This window comes from Sebastes fasciatus, chromosome 16 (assembly GCF_043250625.1).
Source record: "Sebastes fasciatus isolate fSebFas1 chromosome 16, fSebFas1.pri, whole genome shotgun sequence".
In the NCBI taxonomy this organism is placed as follows: domain Eukaryota; kingdom Metazoa; phylum Chordata; class Actinopteri; order Perciformes; family Sebastidae; genus Sebastes; species Sebastes fasciatus.
The window spans coordinates 6,528,116-6,548,274 of record NC_133810.1 but is presented as its reverse complement, the minus strand read 5'-3'; the positions used below and the strand labels follow the sequence as shown (position 1 = coordinate 6,548,274).

The 20,159-nt window shown below is 42.1% G+C and overlaps 1 protein-coding gene across 6 annotated transcripts in view; it reads right to left on the bottom strand.

Moving 5' to 3' along the window:
* The window catches only part of gria4b (glutamate receptor, ionotropic, AMPA 4b), a 109,094-nt gene that overhangs the window by 24,461 nt on the left and 64,474 nt on the right, over nucleotides 1-20,159 (bottom strand). For 5 of the 6 annotated variants that reach the window (XR_012590433.1, XR_012590432.1, XM_074611898.1 and 2 more), the window contains exons 6-11: nucleotides 19,304-19,462; nucleotides 16,330-16,497; nucleotides 15,372-15,476; nucleotides 13,688-13,798; nucleotides 6,170-6,376; nucleotides 393-766 (exon numbers count right to left, since the gene is read on the bottom strand). Coding sequence is in view for 4 of the 6 variants with exons in the window: in XM_074611898.1 (XP_074467999.1) it covers nucleotides 393-766; nucleotides 6,170-6,376; nucleotides 13,688-13,798; nucleotides 15,372-15,476; nucleotides 16,330-16,497; nucleotides 19,304-19,462 (1,124 nt within the window). In the remaining 2 variants the exon portion in view is untranslated. Of the gene's footprint in view, nucleotides 1-392; nucleotides 767-6,169; nucleotides 6,377-10,876; nucleotides 12,210-13,687; nucleotides 13,799-15,371; nucleotides 15,477-16,329; nucleotides 16,498-19,303; nucleotides 19,463-20,159 lie in introns of those variants that run through there. The other variant, XM_074611899.1, reaches the window with a different exon arrangement.

The following is a 20,159-nucleotide window of genomic DNA, read 5'->3' as shown; positions in this document are numbered from 1 at the left end:
GTTAGGAGTGGGAACATATTAAAAAAACACACTCATAATAACAGCAGAATATTCCTGTTACACAGTTTATCTGAATTTTTAAACAACCGTTTTCTTTGTGCCAACAACAATTAAAGATGATTAACAAAATCAAGACTGAACAACAGACTGATTTCTACTGCTTGTCACTGGAGGGTGTCGAGACGTGCGTCAATCAAACGTGTTTGAAATGATGATGAAGGTCTTAACTGGATTGGCAGGCGAGAGATTTAAGTACTCGTCCAGATATAATCCAGTCGGACGTGATGGCACATAGCGATTATAAGTGGCCTAACAGTCATGTAATGTGTCCCCAGCCTTTGTAGCATTCAGTAACTGTTGTACTTTTTTGAGATGACAGTGCGTCGTCTTACCTCGGGGAGATGTCACAGCCCTGCTGCATGAAGGCGCCAAGGGAGAACCAGAGGGAGTTGAAGATACCAAACTCATTGGGGGGCTGGTCGCTTGGCGGACCGTCGGTGCCCTCTTCGGGCTCCTCGGTGTGCCATTCGTACGGGCTGAAGCGGCTGACCAGGAAGAGCACCACGCTCACGCCGATATAGGCGAACACGATGCACATCCAGATCTCGTAGGCCAACGGGTCCAGGAAGGAGAACACCCCCGGTTTGGACTTCTGGGGTTTCTTGATCATGATGGAAATGCCCAGCGACATGAAGGGCTTGGAGAAGTCGATCACCTCCTCCCGGACCAACGTGATAGTCAATGGGGCCACGGCGATTTCCGCTTTCTGTGGATGTAAAAAGCAATCTGATCAGCTGTCTGAATGAGAGCAAATCCAAATGATGAAACAAACGCAAATGATGGATCATCTCTCTGAGCCGGGCCACGCAACAATCAAACATCACTTAGTCACAGATACGACACGCCGGAGGCCAATAGCGAGCCAGCCAGGCATCAGAAAACAAAACAACAATTACCATCTTTTCTTTTCTCCTCAGCTATCTGAATTTCTCCCCCGACTGAACAAATCTCACAGCGATAAAGTTTAGACGGCGGCTGAATACACCTCGGAGTGATCAAGTTAAGACAGAGAGAGGGGAAGAAAAGAAATTGAGAAAGAAACCCGCTCTGAGGCTGAGAGGCTTAGCTGGAACTGCAGGGAGGATAAAATAATGTGTCAGAGAAATATGCTTACAGCACAGGAAGGCAAAAAGAAATGGGCATCTCTGAGGTCTGCAGCTGAGGGGAAAAGTGCTTGCAGAGAATCCACAAACCAGATTACAGTTTGTGACTTAGCAACACTCGTGACCTTGTCCGGCCGGCTTGGGAGCAAAAGGGCTTAAAATCAGCAAGGTTTCATTACTGACACTTAAAGAGGTAGGAAAAGGAGAAAACAGGGACCAAAAATGAAAGAGATTTAAGTTCTTTCATTCTCAGCAAAATGCACTAAGACGACAGCCTCGGGGTGTTTGGTGTGCGCTAAAAAACATGGCAGGGTAAAAGGAGGCAGGGCTTTTGTGGTGGTAGCACGGAGGCTGCCGGGGGAAGAAATGAATGGTCTCTAAGCAAAGTGCTGACAGTTTCCATGTCCTCAGACGTTCCCATGAACGCCGTAGAAGAAGCTGCCAGCTTCCCCTATTCCCCCAATAATACACTCTTCAGTGCAACACTTGCTATACACACACTGGTGCACAGCAGTTGCGGCTGGTGACTCAAAAGATTGGGGAGGACAGGAGGAAAAACAACCCACGGCGTCTTGTCAGTTTAGTTAGTTATTTCTCTTATTTTGCACTTGCACATCCATTTAATGTAAAGACTCAGTGCTGCTTTATGTGCTCTCATATTCCCAATATTTATATGTCATAAAGGGGGAGCTCACATGGGATTCAGATTTTTTTTCTTTTTATTCTGTAAATCTTTTAATCTGGAAAGCACTTTGCGCTTAAGTTTGACAAGTGTTATATAAATTATTATTATTATTACTACACTAGTTGTCTAGGTTATCTCTACTTTCTTATGTAAAATGAAAAATTAAGCAGTAAAACAATGGCTTATAAGATTTCTTAAAGACAATCACTGCAGCCGCAGGAGTAGGGCTGCAGGATTATGGTTTAGATATGATATATTTAAACGTCAATATCGCATGTGATCGTGTTCATTTAATCGTGGGAAGTCTAAAATCGTGATCGCGATTAATATTTGATTAATTGTGCCGCCCTAATCAGGAGCGCTTGTAATGTCTGTAACTGCGCGTACAGCAGTCCGTTGCCCACATCAGGTCGAGTCCGACTAATGCTGCTGCCGCCCGCCCCAGGCAGCCTTGGTCCTCACTCAGCGGTCCGTGCTGACCCACGGCGGTATACGGCGGTATACGGTGGCATGCAGCGGCCTGACGTTGCTGCTGTGCTCCGGGACTGGATCTCGGTATAGGCGACGGACTGCTTCACGGGTCCTTCAGGGCTGCTACAACAAGTTAACTGCTGTGTTATCTAACACTAGTAGCTAGCTACAGCTCGATAAATAGGACTAAATCAAAAGGGTTTGACCAACGTGATGTCAATCTTGTATTCTGCAGGTTGTTGATTGGTAACAGGGTGACTTCTTTTGGACCGTCATTTTACGTGTTTTGTGAAATAATCCCCTGTCAGAGTCTATTTTGCAACAATGACCGGTTTGCTGTACATTATCTCTTACTTATCAGCCTCATAGATGTGGGTGAGTAGAGCCCTGCTACACCCAATAGTAGGTTTTGTCATCTATTCATATGGGCAAACACTAAATGAAGGATTAAAAGAAGAGGGCAGAGACCACTAGCGACGTAGCAAACAACAAACAAAGGACAATATTAAGTTTTCCTGTTCTGAGTTGAAGGTATTTTGGTTGTCATGTCGTCCGTTCAAAGCAAAGCTTCAGGACAGGATGTATTTCTGCTCAGTGCGCTTGTTTAAAGGGATGGAAATAGCAGAGAACACAGCTGCACTTTTTATTCCTTTGCTCAGGATCCACCCTGGTTAGTCTTTACACCAAAAGTGCAGTGTAGTGCTTGATCAGTCCTGACATATCCTGAACTGTGCCTCTCCTCGCACTCGCTTCACGGTGAGTCACTGCAGCACCAAAGAGGCGCAGGCGAGGAAAATGCCACTTTGTGATAATGCCACTTAGCTCATCAAAAAAGAAGAAAAAAGGACTAGAAAAACTGGTCTCAAATTCATCTCAAACAAATTGCTATTGCTAAATCTTTTCTTGCTCAGGAGAGAATGATTTCTGGGAAAGAAAGAAAATTTGAAAATTGGATAAAGGTTAAATTGTTCTACTGCTTCCATCCAACCTGATCTCATGGGAAGGTGTATAAATAGCACAACATTACAAGGATGATCCGCGTGTCATGATGACACATTTTAGGCTTTTTGCGTGTAATTTGTACGCCACGCAACAAATCTACGGTAACGTCTGCAGTAAGGTTTAAGCAACAAACCACTCACCAATGTCGGGTACACACTACACGAGAATCAAGCTGATTTTAGGCCTGATTCCTCCTGACAGCGAAGCCCTGATTTTTTGATGGTTCTAAAGATTATCTTTCCAGATATTCCTGTGGTGTGAGGTATGTTAAGAGTGTTTTTTACATCCTACGATTGGCTCTGAAGTCCATCCTGGCTGCATTTCAAATCATAAATATTAAATAGTTTAATATCTGGATCTAGTGTTGGCCAGCCTTATAGTTTAGGCAACAAAACCGCTTTGCTATGTTTAGGAAAAGCATCATGGTTGGGCTTACAATAAGTAAGTAAACTAAGTGAAATACACAGCGAAACAATATAACAGAAGTACGGAAAACACGTCACAAACGTAACTTCTAAAACAAAACACCGGTCTCCTGGTTGAAAGTCCTGTGTTTGTTTGACCTGCTCACTTTTTATTTTACGTCACTAACTCTGAGTGTATCATATTTATATGGATGTGTTTACATTGCAGTCAATAAAGACTACATGGGGTACAAATAACAAGCTAAAAGCAAGAACAGTGTCCTCATTGCATGTTGCGAATCATCGTGTCATTCATACGCCATTTCGTGTGACCGGGCTGCTTCATTAGTGACACAGACGGAAAAAAATATAACATTTATTTGTTTAAAATATTTTGGATTGAACTTGAATCCAATTTAATTACGTGTTAGTGACCATATGTTCACTTTCTATCGTGTTTTTGTCCTTCAACAACATTCAAGTACAAGAACACTCCTCTCTTTCCTCACTTTGATCTCTTTTCAGGCCATGAAATCCCAACAACCTCCCAAACAGGAAACCTCAGGCTTGAATCCACTTTGATCCCACTGCAAGGTCAGCAGCAGAAAGACACCTCGCTCACCCTCAAATCAAAACGTCACCTCAGAGCTTCTCTAACAAGCTCCACACCTCCGCTTTTCTTCTTTAACCCCCCTCCAAAAGCTCAGCTGTAGCGCTCCACTAATTCCTGCTGGCATTAAAACCACCAGAGACTGCTGGATGGGTTTTAATTATCTACACAGTAAACAACACACAGGAGCTTCAGACACAGATTAACTCTGCAGATCAAGAAATACTGTTTGTACAGAGATTCCTTGTCCAGTTAAACCTCCAGTAAAAGCTTTATTCTGCACACAAAAAGACATGTTTTATATATTAGAGAATCTATTTAACTTACTGTACATTATTAAAACGTGGAGCAGGACCGTTATTTAGAACCAGCATTCATATCATCACATTTTAATAAGATGATCTGCTCCTGTTTTCATTTGATGTTGATGCAAACTGAACACTTACTGTTTACCTGTTGTCTGGATAAATTCAGGATAATTTCATCATTACAACAACAACACGTCATACTCACCACTTTGTTGCTTTGAGTTTCTCACAAAAATATATAGTTTTCATTCACTCGTTATTTCTAGTCGCTCCTATTTTTGCATTTTTAAACACGGGATAGACTCCTTTCTCGTTGCTAGTAGACGAGTATGCCTTTCTGTATTTCTTTTTTTTTTTGTGGTGTGTAACATTCAATGTCATAAACGCGCCCGAAAACAGCGTTAGTAAATGTTATAAAATGTTATGATGGTTTCTTCTTTTTTACATCTGTTATTCAGTCTCTCTTTCAAACCAGTGGAAAGACTAACTGCGGTGGTTTTGACGTGTTTTACAATGATCAGCGAGGTAAAATTACTGTTTCTGTCAATGGAGTCTGGTGGCTTTGAGGAGAGCATATAACGTCCCTTTCTTTTCACATCTAACTCCGTGAATTAAGGGTTTATTTCGACCAAACCAGAGTTGGTGATTGTTGGAACAGTGGAAAGACTAACAAAGACGTTTTTTATGAGTTTTATTTTGTTTCTGTCGAGTTTGAATGTGTGTTTCCATGATCAGCGAGGTAAAGTTCCTGACTGGAGTCTAGTTGGCTTTGAGGAGAGCGTATTAATTATATGTTTGGTACGTTAATAAATTGTAATAATTGTCCAAATCCCTGTTGACTTTATTTTTTTCACACTCAAAACTTTGTGATGTTTCACAATAAAAGTCTTCCAGCTGCTCAATAACTCCTGTTCTTGGTTAGCTTTTAATTTGAAATATTTGCAAGACGTGTTGAGTTTCTTTGAGAGAAGCAAAAAAGCAGAAGCGATTAATGATTGGTGGGTATGACATGACTTGTTGTTGTACTGATGGAGATATGAAAAGGCTCATTAAGCTTAATTTACTATGAGATCTATGTCTTTTTAATATAGCTTGCTTCCTAACGGCCTTTTCTTATTTGTATACTGGCTTTTATTTGAGAATGTGTTGTTTCCATAATTACATTTTAACAAGCACAAATATATGAAGTCATATTTCTATGGCTTTATTATGATTATCAAAAGGTCATTAGGATGAAAAATGATGAACAAATTATGTTGTCTGTTTAATATATCTTTGCTATTATGGATTTACAGTTTAAATTGAACGAATTTTGACTAATTTCTGGCTATTTCCAGTTCTACGAACCAGCCAAGCCAAGCTGCCGAGAAGAAGACACAGTATTGTCTCTAAAAACTGTCATGAATCTTTCTGATAAATTAAAGTTTGAATGAGATGAGTCAGCTTAGATGAAAAGCTCATAGTGCTTTCAGGAGAAGAATCACTTCCTGTCACCAAGAGAGTAAAAGGAAAACAAAAGCTCCTACCCCGTACACCAGCTCCCCGACCATGCCATTCCAGATCTTCGTCTCCGGGTCCCTGGCGCCGTACTTTCCGTCGGGAACGATGGAGATTTTGTACTTGATGCCGATGTGTTTGGCGATCTCCGAGGCCAGGTCCACGCAGTATCCCTCGTACTGGTCGTTGCCCTCGTACATCTCCCAGTTCTTCTTGAGCATCACATAGGGACCCTCCTACACAACCAGTGAACCAAACCGTCAGACAGACAGACACACGGACATGAGGGCTCGCACAATGGTTCATTGACACACCAACAAACAACAGAATGACAAGCAGGAGCTGTAGCTCATTAACCAGGGTTGAGGTTAAAGGAAACCCTGTGCAGACTGTGACCACTAGGAGTGCTAATGGAGCAATGTTTTTGTTTGTACAAGCATGCAGGTGATGCGTTTTGCTGATGATGTCATGCTATTTCATTGAAAGACATGGTGGCAGTAACACCCCTTGAAACATAGAAATGCAGCAGAAGAAGCTAGCTAGCAAACACGGATGTAAACAATGTAGGCTTTAAATGTTTTATAAGGTAGGAAATATATTTGACATTTTTCTTAGGCCACAAGGAGCAGCCCTGTCTCCTAAAAATTACGATGATTTTAAACTAACTTGATCCCGACTGCTGGGAGATCATTTCGTGTACAGCAGAAAGGGGCTTCTTGTGTAATCATAATGACAGCCTCACACGGAGGGAGTTTAAGGCAGGAAAAGAAATCCTCAAAGTGTTAATGTGGATTCATGATAAACAGAGAGACTCAAAGAGAAGGGAGGAAAGTATGACTCAGCAGAAACGAAGGCAGACATAAAGCTGAAGGGAAGTGAGAAATGAGCTGTAGTCAGACTGAATGACTTAACACTTAAAGCCTGACTCCACTTGTACATTTACAGTAATCAGAGGTGGCTACATCAGTTTGTGACCAGCGGTCGCTTATAGATGACCAAGAACGTGATATAATCGTAAACCTTGCCAGCTTTCTGTGCTCATATTTCCAAACAAATCACTTTTGTCATGGAAGGCCCTGGCAGTGGAGGTCGGGAGTAATTTATTCCCCTGAGACGTGTTGGCTTGACTTTGCCCCGGGCCAGAGTAAAGAACCAAAGACTCCCCAGTGGGGAGAAGATGCAAATGTTCGGCTGAGCCCGCGGCTCAATAAAATGTTACTGTACGACAAAATGATGGTGCAGGTTTAGAGTCAAAATAAGACATTCAGAATCGGAAATCTGTGTTTCCACAACCTCGTGCTCTAGCACAAGAAAAATGCCACTATAACAGAGTTGGCTTCATTTTACAGGTCTGCAAATTTCATGGTAATTAGGTGATAATTAGCAAGTAACCTATTTGAAATTTCTGTGGAATTAACTGCCAAATTACCCCGATATTTACCTCAAAATTGATCAAAAATGACTTTGTTTGGCTGTCTTGACTTGTGACTTGACTCTGGACTTTTATTATTATTCATTGTGTGCAATATTAATGTCCAACATGTGCAATATTACTTTTTTGACAACTCTGCAAAAACGGCTGAAAAATAGAATTCATGACTCAATTTACAAGTTTATCTCTGCAGATGTTATGGATGTATATGAGAGGGGAAAACATCCCTAATCCACGTGATGTATGATAGCCGGGTGTATGACAGCGCTGTGTGGCGGAGATAAAGGATGCAGTCAGTGTTTTCTGGCATGAGAAGAGAGCAGCGCCTCAGAGGTCTTCACAGCAAAGGCCAGCAGGGCTGACAGGCTGGTCAATACTCCCAACCACACCGCTTCACTCACAGCCTAATGAGACTAATTAAACATGCCATTAAAAGCACACACGCATTACAGGGCCCAGTGATGTCACAAATCCATACGTACATCAGGGCGCAACACACAGACACTGTATGCTGCCACACAAGTTTGGTTTTGTGCGTTTTGTGCATCATATAAGATATACAATCTGTTGCACATTCAGTTTGAATATGACTCGTAAAAAGCAGCAAAATGATGCTCCATATTTTACAATAACTTGACCACAAAAACATAATATTATGAAGCAAACACACATTAATGCTTCTCAGGAACTGACTCATTTCTGGGTCTCAGTCATCAGTAGCCACTTGAGGCACTAATCCCATTTTTATTTGTAATTTAATGTGGTTGGATGACATTGAAAAGAGGGAGCACATTTAAAGCATAAATAGAAAAATATTTGCAAATGTCCACTGTGCTTTTTTTTTTTTTTTTTTTTTACATGAAGTGCACTCGACCGGCTGCTGCAGTGGGGCATTACGGCCTTGTCAAGGGTTTTAGATCACCATAGGGCTTTAATGAATGTTGTTGCTCATTTACAACCTGTACACTTGCAGTAGTCACTGTTTGCTACCTGCAGCAAAACTGAAAATTAAAGCATGGTTGTATAAATCACGACATTTCTCTTTTTTTTTTTTACAAATAAAAGCTGCTTATTTCTCTTTTTTAATGTAATCTAATTTTTGCCAGTTACCATTTACACACCTACTATGTTGCCACAAACATACTACTGGCCTCATGCAATACCATTTTTGTATTATTACCCAAAATCTCTCTTACTCATTTTTGTAAGATTAAATCAAACAACGGTTCCTAGCTGGATTTAGCAAACTCTCTTCAATGTAAAAATGTTTAGTAAATTGTTTGTTTCAACCTAATGACTGCTGATGTGATTATTAGCCACACGGCAACCTCTGGGTCTGAAAGGTGAAGCCAACTTGCATTCTTTCTAACAGCCAGCAGGGGGCGACTCCTCTGGTTGCAAAAAGAAGTTTGATTGTATAGAAGTCTATGAGAAAATGAGCCTACTTCTCACTTGATATAATTACCTCAGTAAACATTGTAAACATGAGTTTATGGTCTCAATCACTAGTTTCAAGTCTTCTTCAATACAGCATGATGTTCATTTAGTAAATTATGGTTCCATTTAGAGTCAGATAGACCATAAAGCAGGGGATGCTTTAGGGCGTGTATTGTGATTGACAGGTCGCTGCCACGGCGTTTTCCGGTTTGGGAGTTGTCCGTGTTTTCGTCTTACAACTTTTACCCTTTCACAGTGTGTTTTCAGGTCATCAAAGTTAATTGAAACATTTTGGTCGCCTAAAAATGTCTTATTCAGTGTTCGGTTGTACATAGCACCCTTTTGGTGTCGCTTCTGGTTGCAAAATGCCAAGATGGCGACAGCCAAAAAACAAGATGGCAAAGCCAAAAGTCAAGATGGTGACGGCCAAAAGTCAAGATATCGACGGTCAAATGCCAAGATGGCGATGTCCAAAAGCCAATATGGTGACAGCCAAAAACCAAGATTGCGACGGCCATAAAACCAAGATGGCGACTGTCAAAATCAAGATGGCAACGGGCAAATGCCAACATGGTGACGGCCAAATACCAAGATGGCAATGGCCAAAATGCTGAACCCAAGGCTTCAAAACAGCAGTCCACAAAGCAATGGGTGACCTCATGGTGACTATGTCCACTTCTTATATACAGTCTATGTTGTTAGCAGAATTAATGCCTCCTAATTGCTGTGTAAGGCATCCTGTTCTGCTGCTAATTTTGTGGGCAATTTTCAAGTCCTGCTGTTGCAGAGCGGCAAAACATTAACATAATAAATTCAGTAGAACCCGAAAAAAAAATATCCCTACCCCTGGCAACGCTGTGTCATTGCAAAGCTGTGACACAAAGACGAAATGTTTTAACATGAAGTTAGATGCCAAAAAATGTCTCGCTAAAGAAAAGCTCTGCATTTTCCTAGCAACTTCTGACTTGTATAAATTGGCACGCAAAAATTGTATTGATATTCTACTCCATGCCAATAAAATCTAAACAACAAAAGCAGTTGTCAAACCTAAATTGACAAGCCAGGATTTGATTTTGGTGATATTTAAAGTCCAATTTCATTCAGATTAAGGTCTTGCCATTCTTGTTATAAGGACATTTTTTACTTGGACTACTAGTACGACCATTTTTGCTGAATGCAACAAGTTCTCTTAAATCATTCGTACGTAAAGAACAAATCTGCCCAGACAAGAGGTTCTTGCATGAGGCCCAATGTCTTCTAAAACATCTATGTAGCTGCATCGTCATGACGGTCTCTATCCACAAAATCCAAACATGTCCTCCTCTCTCAGAGTTCCTTGAACAAAGGTCAAACAGAAACATAATTATAGCAGGACCTTGTCTGTACTTCTTGCCCTCTGGCAGATTGACAGTGTGCCAGGTTTAAAGTGCAATGGACAAGTTTGAAGCCAAAGACACACTTCATCAAAGCTTTCAGCCTTGTCCTGCCAATAAAGTGACAGTCAAACATCGTCCTCCTCTCTGGGAGCTTCACTGTTGACGCACCAACATCCAGGCAGCTCTGAGACGTCATAGAGGTCTGTTATACTTTGAGCTTAAGACAAATAACGGCTATTTACACTATGAATTAAATTTCACCAGACTAAAGATCATGAGGTGGTTGCAGATCTATAAGTAGTAAAAGTGAACGGGCTAATGAAATGGATTTGCTAACAAATTTAGGGTTCTGAAACCAGTCAAAATCTAACCATAATGATCCAAATAAAAGCCAGAAGCAGCTGCCAGCAGAGCGCTAACAAACAGCAGTAGCTACAGTCGACACCCTTTTGGACTGTTTCCCATCGAAAAGCTTTTTAACTGTGTGTTGCCATTGTTAGATTCATTATTTTGTATTTGTGAGAAAACCTTTCCAAAAGCAAGCACATCAATTTTTCTTTGGAGGGGGAAATAACAAAAATATAGCCTCAGGTCTTGGGTTAGGTTTCAAATTCGGCAGTACCTGTCTGAAAGGCATGGGTACGAGTTTGGGTTCTGGTCTCGTGCAGAACTTTAGCGTGTCGCTCTAAAAGAATATATGGCTGGCTCGGCGATGTCAACAAAGCGCGGAGAAGCTCTGATTACAACACACAGAGGGAGATAGACTTCATTCTCTGCTCAGGTAGACATTACTCCTCTATATCTTTACATAGACGATAGTTGTTTGCTGCTATATGAACGCTCTAAATGTTGAATTTAGCACCTTCAAGTCGACAGTCTTAAGAAACAATTGATAGTGATTTCACTGCTGTGCATACAGCACCAAGACATGATTAGCCTAGCTTAATCACACGCTGAAACCAGAGAGCTACCAGCCTCCATTTAATGACAAACGAGAGCATTTCCCAACATGCTCTTTTATAACTGCTTCTTACAAGTTCCTCCGACACAGAGGCAATATAACACCGGGACACTTCATTAAGTTTAAACAAACATTAAAAGCGGTGAAAGGCAGCCGTCATGATGTAACTATAATATCATGCTGCATAAAAAGCATGATGGATATGAACTTGGATGATTATGAGAGCATTAGTCTTTCTAAGCTGTTTTAAAGCTTTCAGGAATCTGTCTGAGTGTGTAATGTACTGTACGGTGGAGCAGGTAGTCGGGGGGGAAAGTGATAGATTTAGAGCAGACAGGAACTCTCTTAGACATAATGCATATTCACATTCTGGTACCGCCTCACTTTATAGTTCAGGGTCCGTAAATCTTTGCAGAAAAATTACAAATTCAAATCAGGATGGGATTCAAGCTGCCACACAAACACACACCGGGCATGACATCGTATGAATCTAACACACACAAACAGGTGTAGTGGGAGCTTGTTTATGCTAGTAAACAGACACTGTGCTGTTTGGGAGCCTCAATGGGTGTCCATTCACGAGCACCGTCCTTAAAAAAAGACAGTCTTTTTTCCCTCCATTTGCATTTCATTTTCCTCTCGAGGGGCTCCATTACGGCTCTGAGTGGCTCCAATTCTTGTTCAGTTTGTCTGAACAGGGCGTCCATTAACACAGTCGCCGTGTCTCTCCTCTCGCCCAGTGTCTTTAGGGCTTCATTTTGGCTCGGGCTGCTGTGTCCGTCACTCTGCCATTAAGGGCTTTTCATATCCTGCTTGCGTCCAACTGGGGCTCAGTTTCTTAAAATGGGGTTCCTCATCAGGGGCTGAAAAGAGGGAGGATTGTGCTGAGCTGTGACTCTCCATTCCCACCTCCTTCCCTCCTCCACTCAGCTGCCACATGTACGCTCAAAATCTGGCTGCTTCAGCTGTAGTCAGAGTCACCGCTACAGCCAGAGATTGACATGCCATGCAAAGGCCATTCATTTCTATCATGTGTAAAATGCATGGATTGATTTTGTAGCTGTATGAAACTATTTTTATGAACTCTTTTATCCGTGTAATGAGAACAGAAAACCTCAGCGACGGCAGCTGTTTGACTACCTTTTGAGATGTTTATTGGTGCAATAAAAGAGAATGTAAGTGACGGTAGTTGATTCTGGAGTTTATTGACGTTTCTATCGGAGTAAAAGCAAGAAAGACTTTTGTTATCATGTCGTAACAAAGCATGTGTGATCCCTGAACTCTGGTCAGTCACAGCACACAACATAAGGGACTTCAGGGGTACATAAAGTATTGAAATCTGAGCATTCTTGTCATCAGTTGGATACTTTTACTATAAATCCTAGCATATAATCAATGTGATGTTCAAGGAGTTTATCTTGCCACACCACAAATCCTGTTGCCGCTCCTGTATTCTGGTCTATTGAGGCTAATATTGGTATCTCTAACCATTTTTATGATGGATTTCTCCCATTCTTTGCTCTAAAGGATGGCAACAAAACATACTTTTTTTGACAAAGCCAAAAGAAGTCAAACTCTATCAGGGGCGGGGGGTTCAACTTCGAACGTATAATCCCACCTACCAGGATTTGATTGGTTTAACTGTCGAATTTAGGCGGGGTTAAACGTCGATTTCATTGGTTCGGACTCCTCGACGGCTGCGTTCTTCTAACACGTTAGAGTATTCCTACTTATTACACAGTTTCAAATACACAACACAATATAAATAAGTCAAATTAAGAACCATTTAAAAAACACTACATGAACTGCTGGGCTTGTTCTAAGTTACTTTAACATTTACCCGGACATTACTGATTTTAAATTACCGTTAATGATAGCTCCATTGTAGCATGAACACATGATGGACGGTTTATTCTCAGGTAAATTGGATAAAACGATTGACGCTACTAGCCACGAATTTGACAGTTAAACCAATGAAATCACAGTGAAATCACGGATGTTTACTTTATGTGCATCAATGATAAAATACAGCATCAAACAAGAACAATTACCCAGGAATGCAAGGTTCATGAAGAACAGCTGTTAACAGTGTACAAATACACAGAGTACTGTACTTGTAAAGCACGTTATTAAAAACTGAGGCACCTTACAAGGGAAAGGAGGTGAAGGATAGCAGAGCAGCTGACCACCAGACTTTAATGCCAGGTTGTTGTGAATGTTGATGAATGCTCCAACAAGTTTATATGTGCTGGATAATAAAGTCTCCTGGCATTACAGATTTGTTAAGAATATGACTGAATGTGTGAGTGAGTGTGTTGGCGAGTACATTCCGGTCTCTTACCATGATGGTAGTAACTACGACGGTGCGGTTCTCCATGCCGGAGGTGTCATTAGGAAGCAACGGAGAGTCCTGGATCAGCACCAGTTTGTCTGCGTCGTTCCAGTAGCCGATCTGCAGGGTTAACAAAGTATTAGATTGTGCATGTGTACGTGTTAACATACTGTATAACGGCATACTGCAAAAGGCATGTTGCATTATAATCATCATTCACATCACAAGTATAATGAAGCTTTATGATGTGATGAAAGGTAGCGTTTTTTAAGCGTCAAAATGAGTGGTTACTACTTTCGGATTAAGGCCTTCACACACTGGAGGCGTGACGAATAAACAACACGACAATGCGAAATACTCGCCTGCGAATATTATATGTATAGGGCTTTTATTGTGAAAGGTAAGAACGGAAGGAGTGAATCTGGCTTCAAGGTTGAAAGGAGTAGTAATGTTTGCTTTCCACTGCCACTTCTTAAAAACTATATTGATGTGCGAATTGATCATAGTTGTTAAAATAGTAGTTTTTGGTTTGATAAAATAATCTGGACTCAAATTCTATTTAAAACATCTTTTTGTTAACATCTTTTAACCTCATTTCACATCCGCTGATGATGATGACCATGTGATGTGGGTGAAAGCTTTGGACGTAGCAAGTAAGTAGATTCAAGATTATATTTTCAAACTGCTTTTTGCAAAGCCAAAAATTTACTTTCATGTTAATTTTCTTTGTAATTTTTAAACATTTGTTCCTCATGCTGAGATTCCTTCCTCAGCCGAGACGCCGTCAAGCAAGATTACAATTTCAAGCTCGATGTCGTGCTGCTTCTTTTTGTCAGAAGCGATTTCATGTTCAGCTTCCAGAAGTCCTTCAGGGTCAAACTGACCGACTGGAACTGACAGACATGATATGTTGTGGTCACAATAACAGCATCTTCTGTCCATCCAGAGGAGGAACATACTAACATGGCAGCGCCGGTCGGCACCGCATGTGAATTTTTTTTTAATATCTGCGAACCAATATTGTGTCAAAGTGATGTATTGATCTTGTAACAGACAGAGAGCTTTGACAGCGACCATAAGCAGCTATAAGTCAGAGAGAGTGGAGGTGCTGGGCGAGCCAGCTGGCTGCTGGTTGGGCCGCCGTTGGTGGGCAGCCAGAGGGAACGGAGAGCTGTGATTGGCTGACACCTCCGGCGTGCTGGGGCATTGGGATGATTGAGGAACATGGAAAATGTAGCAGAGACGCTGTGACACACACACATGCACACACACACACACACGGTGTCCTGACAGGACCCTCGCTGTGCACAGGAAGACAGGCCAAAGCAGCTTTTGATTGATGGGAACTCCTCTCTGCTTCCTCACCCCTCCTCCTCCTCCTCCTCTTCTACCTTGATTGCTCTCTATTTCATTTCATCCTCTCACCATCACTCTCACAAGTGCTCTCTCTCTCTTTTTCCCATTTCCCCCTGAATTTCGTCAACAGACATCCATCCTCTCACACCAGCAGCAGAGGTTTGTTTTTTACAACCTACTTATGATAATAGAAAAACGCCACACTACGAACTGTGTCGTCCCATCCCCCACATACCTCACATGACAGCAGAGGATATATTGTGTATGCTAAAATATACAGTATTGGACAAATATACACTCATAACAGAAATGTAAGCAGTGTGGTGTGATGTTTTACCCGTCTGGGTCCATTATTCTTCAGTTCAAACACGTCCATAGTGTAGTTGACCCTGCGGCCATAGTGGTCAAACTGGACATTACCTGTTAATCCCTGCAGCCGGACCTGCACACAATGATATGAATAGAAATAATATTAATTTACTCCACAGAGAGGTTGAAGGAAAAACGTCAGCACATCAAGGTCCATTTTCTACTACAAGAGTTTGTAATAAAGCAGCTTTTCACAAGGTGAAAAAAAGCAAATCAATACAAGTAAAAGGAAAAACACGGCCAAACCCTCATGGTACGTGTCCACGGGGGAGTTTTTGTACGCGAGGGGTCACGCAGCTTCCCAGTATTGGACGCTTAATGGGCGTGTCACTCGATAGATGATTGACAGTCAATCAATCAATCAGACTTTATTTGTATAGCACTTTTCATACAAATAAAATGTAACACAGAGTGCTTCACACAATACAACCTCCCTCATCTACACCCACAGCGAATAATTACCTCGTAATTAATAAAACATTCTATAATAACACCATTAAATAAAAACAAAAAGAGGAAATGCTGGAATACATCTCATCAATTTACAGTGAGGATACACCAGAGGCAGGGTTAGAAATAGATGAAAAAAACTCTAACTTGGCATTTATACCAAGAAGCAGACCAGACTAGAATACATGAATAGATGGATAAATAAGGTACTCTTCCTTGAAACAGGAAATCACAACCCAGTGGGACATTTTCCCGGCTTTATTTCAAGCATTGAAGGGATAGTAGTGGTGTAAAAATACATGTCTACTGACTAACTAAAAATAAACACACGGGCTACACCCTCCTACACTTCTTGACGAAGCATAGGAAGAAAAATGTGTTCACCTCCATGTTTGTTTTGGTACTTTGGAGTAGTAGAACAAAAGTTTTTGAAAGTAAAAGAAAAGGAAGTAAGTTGAGATGTCTTATCCTCTCACCTGTTTGAGAGTGCGCTCCATGTCGATGCCTTGGTTCCACGGGGCGGCGGGGTTGGCGAGACAGTCGCCAGCGTTCCCCCGCCTGGAAATGTCTACCTTCTGCCTGCGCAGGTTCCTGAAGGCCTCGGCCATCACCATCACCCCGTCGTATGTCAGCGCTGAGGTGTACTGGGAGACGAGAGGAGGAGGTCAGAGATACAGACGTTACTGTGTGTTGGGTAATGTGCAGGTTTCTCTAGTGAGAAAAAACAGCTTTAAACACTGCAGTAGGAATTATGGCTCAGCTCTGGCCTATTAGATTTATTAAAAGGAGATAAAAACCTGGTGTGGACGCACCGTGTGATTTCTAAATTACAGTCTTTGTAACCTGGAAGCCACCCTGCTGCTCTGTCTGTTTTGGGTACATACAGTGCTGGGGGACACACACTAAGAAAAGGTATTAGGCCAATTAAATGCTGATTTAGCTGGACGGGCAAAATGTTGTGCAATATTTGCTGGTCAGATCCCCTTAAAAACGATCTGCGTAAGTCTGCCTCTGAGAGCACGCTGAGTTTCTGCAGGGCCAAGCAGTCCGTCGTAACGGCTCGGCTGCTGCAGAGCGGCAGCAGCTTCACTACGCTCATTATTTTCTGGAAATGGAAAGAGAAGGGGAGAGCGTATCCCCCCACAGTGTAAACCATCCCCAATTTCCCCTAATCCATCTTTGACCCCGAAGACTCTGTGTTGCCTCTGATTATCTGCGTCCACAAGAATCACTCTCTCTGTCACGAACCATACATTTCCCCAAAATTCACCTCCGGCGCGGCACAAAACTAATTGAGTGAATGACGAAACGGCAGGAAGATGGAGAGTGAGCCGGGGAAAAAGAAAGGGAAAAGGCGAGTGTTTTGTCCGGCCGGGTAGCAGTCTGGCATTAATTATCCCGGCTAGCAGGAGTTCATTAACTTGGCCTCCGGCTGGGGGTGAATCCTATTCATTAGCCCACTGCTCACTGTGACATTATGGCTCTCTACGGAGACGGCTGCACTCTATCCCCCTGTTACTCTTTGACAAGCTGCCCAAAGTAACAACAACCGAGGTGCAGGATGAACTCACTAACAGCCGGGACCATCTTCACTGCTATTAGGGACACGAACACGGACACGGGGGCAAAAGGGAGTTGATTAATTCTTTCCATGTCACACATGAAGCCTGATTAAACACAAAAAGTGCTTATTAAGAAAGCTTATTAATACCAGGCGTAAAGATCGTTCATCAGAGGTCACTGTCAAGGTCACATACGGGCAGCTAAGCTGAAATATTCATAATGATTGTGCAACACATTTGGCACAGATGTAGGTTCATATGTTATGAAAAGATATATATATCGGGGTGCTGCAAAATTTTATAATGCCACTATATGAGCAGGAGGGAAGCTATAATTCGAGCCCTTTGCATTAATTCCCCCGTCTAGCACTGCTTTCTGTTTACACCGGCATTACAATGGTCATGTGATATGCATTTTCAGGCGTAGTATGGACGGAGATTAATTCTGAAACGGCCCTAAAATGCTCGTCTGGACGGAGATCGTTTTTGTTTTAAAACGAAAACATATTAAGTGTGGCTGTAGCCTTAGTGTGACTGGCCTGTCTCATTAGTTCACTACCTGCTGATTCCTGGAACTTTTAACACACCAGTCATTACATTTGTCTTTGCAAAGTGAGTAAACATGCCAGAGGAAGGTCTAAACTCACCGGTAGTGTCAGTATATTAGAAGAAAGACGGGCTGACTGAGACTGTAGTCCAACGTAATGGGGAGCAGAGTAATTTAGTCTGAGTGGATTTCGAGGAGAGAGCAATTTATCAAGAAATGGAGTGGGGATAAAAACACACACACACACACACATAACGTCATGTGATATCGCCCGGTGGTGTAAACTTTTAATTTGATCCACCCCGACCCATCAGCCACACACACACTGCTCGGCTCACTCCGTTTCCACTCCGCTGCAGCTGCTTTTTAAAATAGAAATCTTAGTTGGACACAGATTTGCTGCGGGGGTAGAGAAGGTTTGCAGACCACCGTGGCGTGATGCCTTCTTGCCCCGGTGCCATTTGCAATCTGTGTGCCTGAAGACGAATGTAAAGTGGGTCAGTCTGTCACATCTCTGCAGATGACAGCGGTGGACGAGGCGGAGCAGGTTGCTGCTGCTGCTGCCGATGACGACGATGTTTGTTCCGTGTGAATGTGTTTTTATCATAGTTTGTTATTTATTAGTTTTTTCATAGAGACATTTTTCACTGCATTTCTGTATCAGCATGCTGCTGCCTGCACACCTTGCAAACACGCTGCTGCTATATATTCATAACCTTTTCATCTTATCTGTCCTTTCTTGTATTATCTTTCTTTGCTGCATCTGCTATTTTTTCGCTGTTGTAACAACTCCGGTCACCCCCAGAGGAATTAAAGGACCGTGCCTTTGCATGTTTGAGCCCGTTGACTACAAATAGCATGTAGCACTATTCTTCACACAAATGTCATCACATTTGCCGGCCTACAGGTTGGTTTCCGCTCATTTCACTACAGTCTGAAAAATCCAATTGTAGAGATTTAAAACTGACCTGAAAGCTCACAAATGGGATTTGAGCGTTGGCTTTTGAGCACCAACTTTTGCTCAAAGTAGAAGTAGACACAACACAAGCAAATGAAGAAACATCTTCACCAACTTCATGACGACACACACGCAGCATTCAGAAAACATTCACCAATTTGACAACAGACGAAACATCAATTTGATGAAAAAAAAATTAGAAAAAACGCTGCAAGAAGCTCAAAACCCAACAGAAACTGTTTCCAGGGGACACTAAAAGTGATGCACACGGCTGGGGCACGCTTGAATCCACCACAAAAGAGTTTCCAGAGGGGTCCTGCATGCTCACAGCTACAGAACCAAATCACAATAAGATGTTGCATTGTTGATCTGATTTTACATACCTTGGGCGGGGCGTCCGAGCCCGGGTACTCCCTCTGATCCAGCTTATTCCAGCGCTGCATCAGCTTGATGACCATGGGGTTGCTGAAGTCGACCAGCTGGAAGCCCGTCACGTTGGCTCCGCCGTGCATGAAGCGCTCCAGGTTGATGTCCTTAAAACCCTTGAGGGACGACAAGGGGAGAGAGCGGACTGAATCAAGTGATGGTAGGAAGAAACAAACCAGTAACATCAAAAAACACTCGGTAGGTATTGATGATTTGATCACAGCTGGCGAGCACTGAACTACCACTGAACTACTGTGAGGTAATTAAGAGCAGGTGGTCTAAAGGCACATTAGCGCTGATCCAGGATCACCATACCACTTATCATGTTCCTTGGAGGCCGTCAGAAGGAGCTGAACATCTGTTTAATCCAATACCCACATGCCCGTATGGACACTGTAAAGGAAAATGTTCCTGCTGTACATACTGGCCCTGAAGAAATCCCTTCATCTTCCAATAGAGATGAGGGACAAAATCCACAAAACATCGCATTGAAGCGACGGTAACAAGAGGCTTCAGCAAACATCTTCCATCATTAGAGTCTGTTTGTGTTTCCCTGCTGAGCTGCAGTGGAGGGACAATACATCAGAGAGGAACTTCTTCTAAAAGTAACTTTAGAAGACGCACACTAGATGTGACTAACTCCACTTAGCTTTGGTTGATCTTTAGTAGGGATGTCCCAATATCAGAAATTTAGTAATTGATACCAATACCAGTGAAATTCCATGATTCTCGATACAAATTCGAAAAAACAAAAGTAAAACAATAAATCTCATGTACCTCAATGTCCACTCCTTTATTACCGTTTGCATGCTG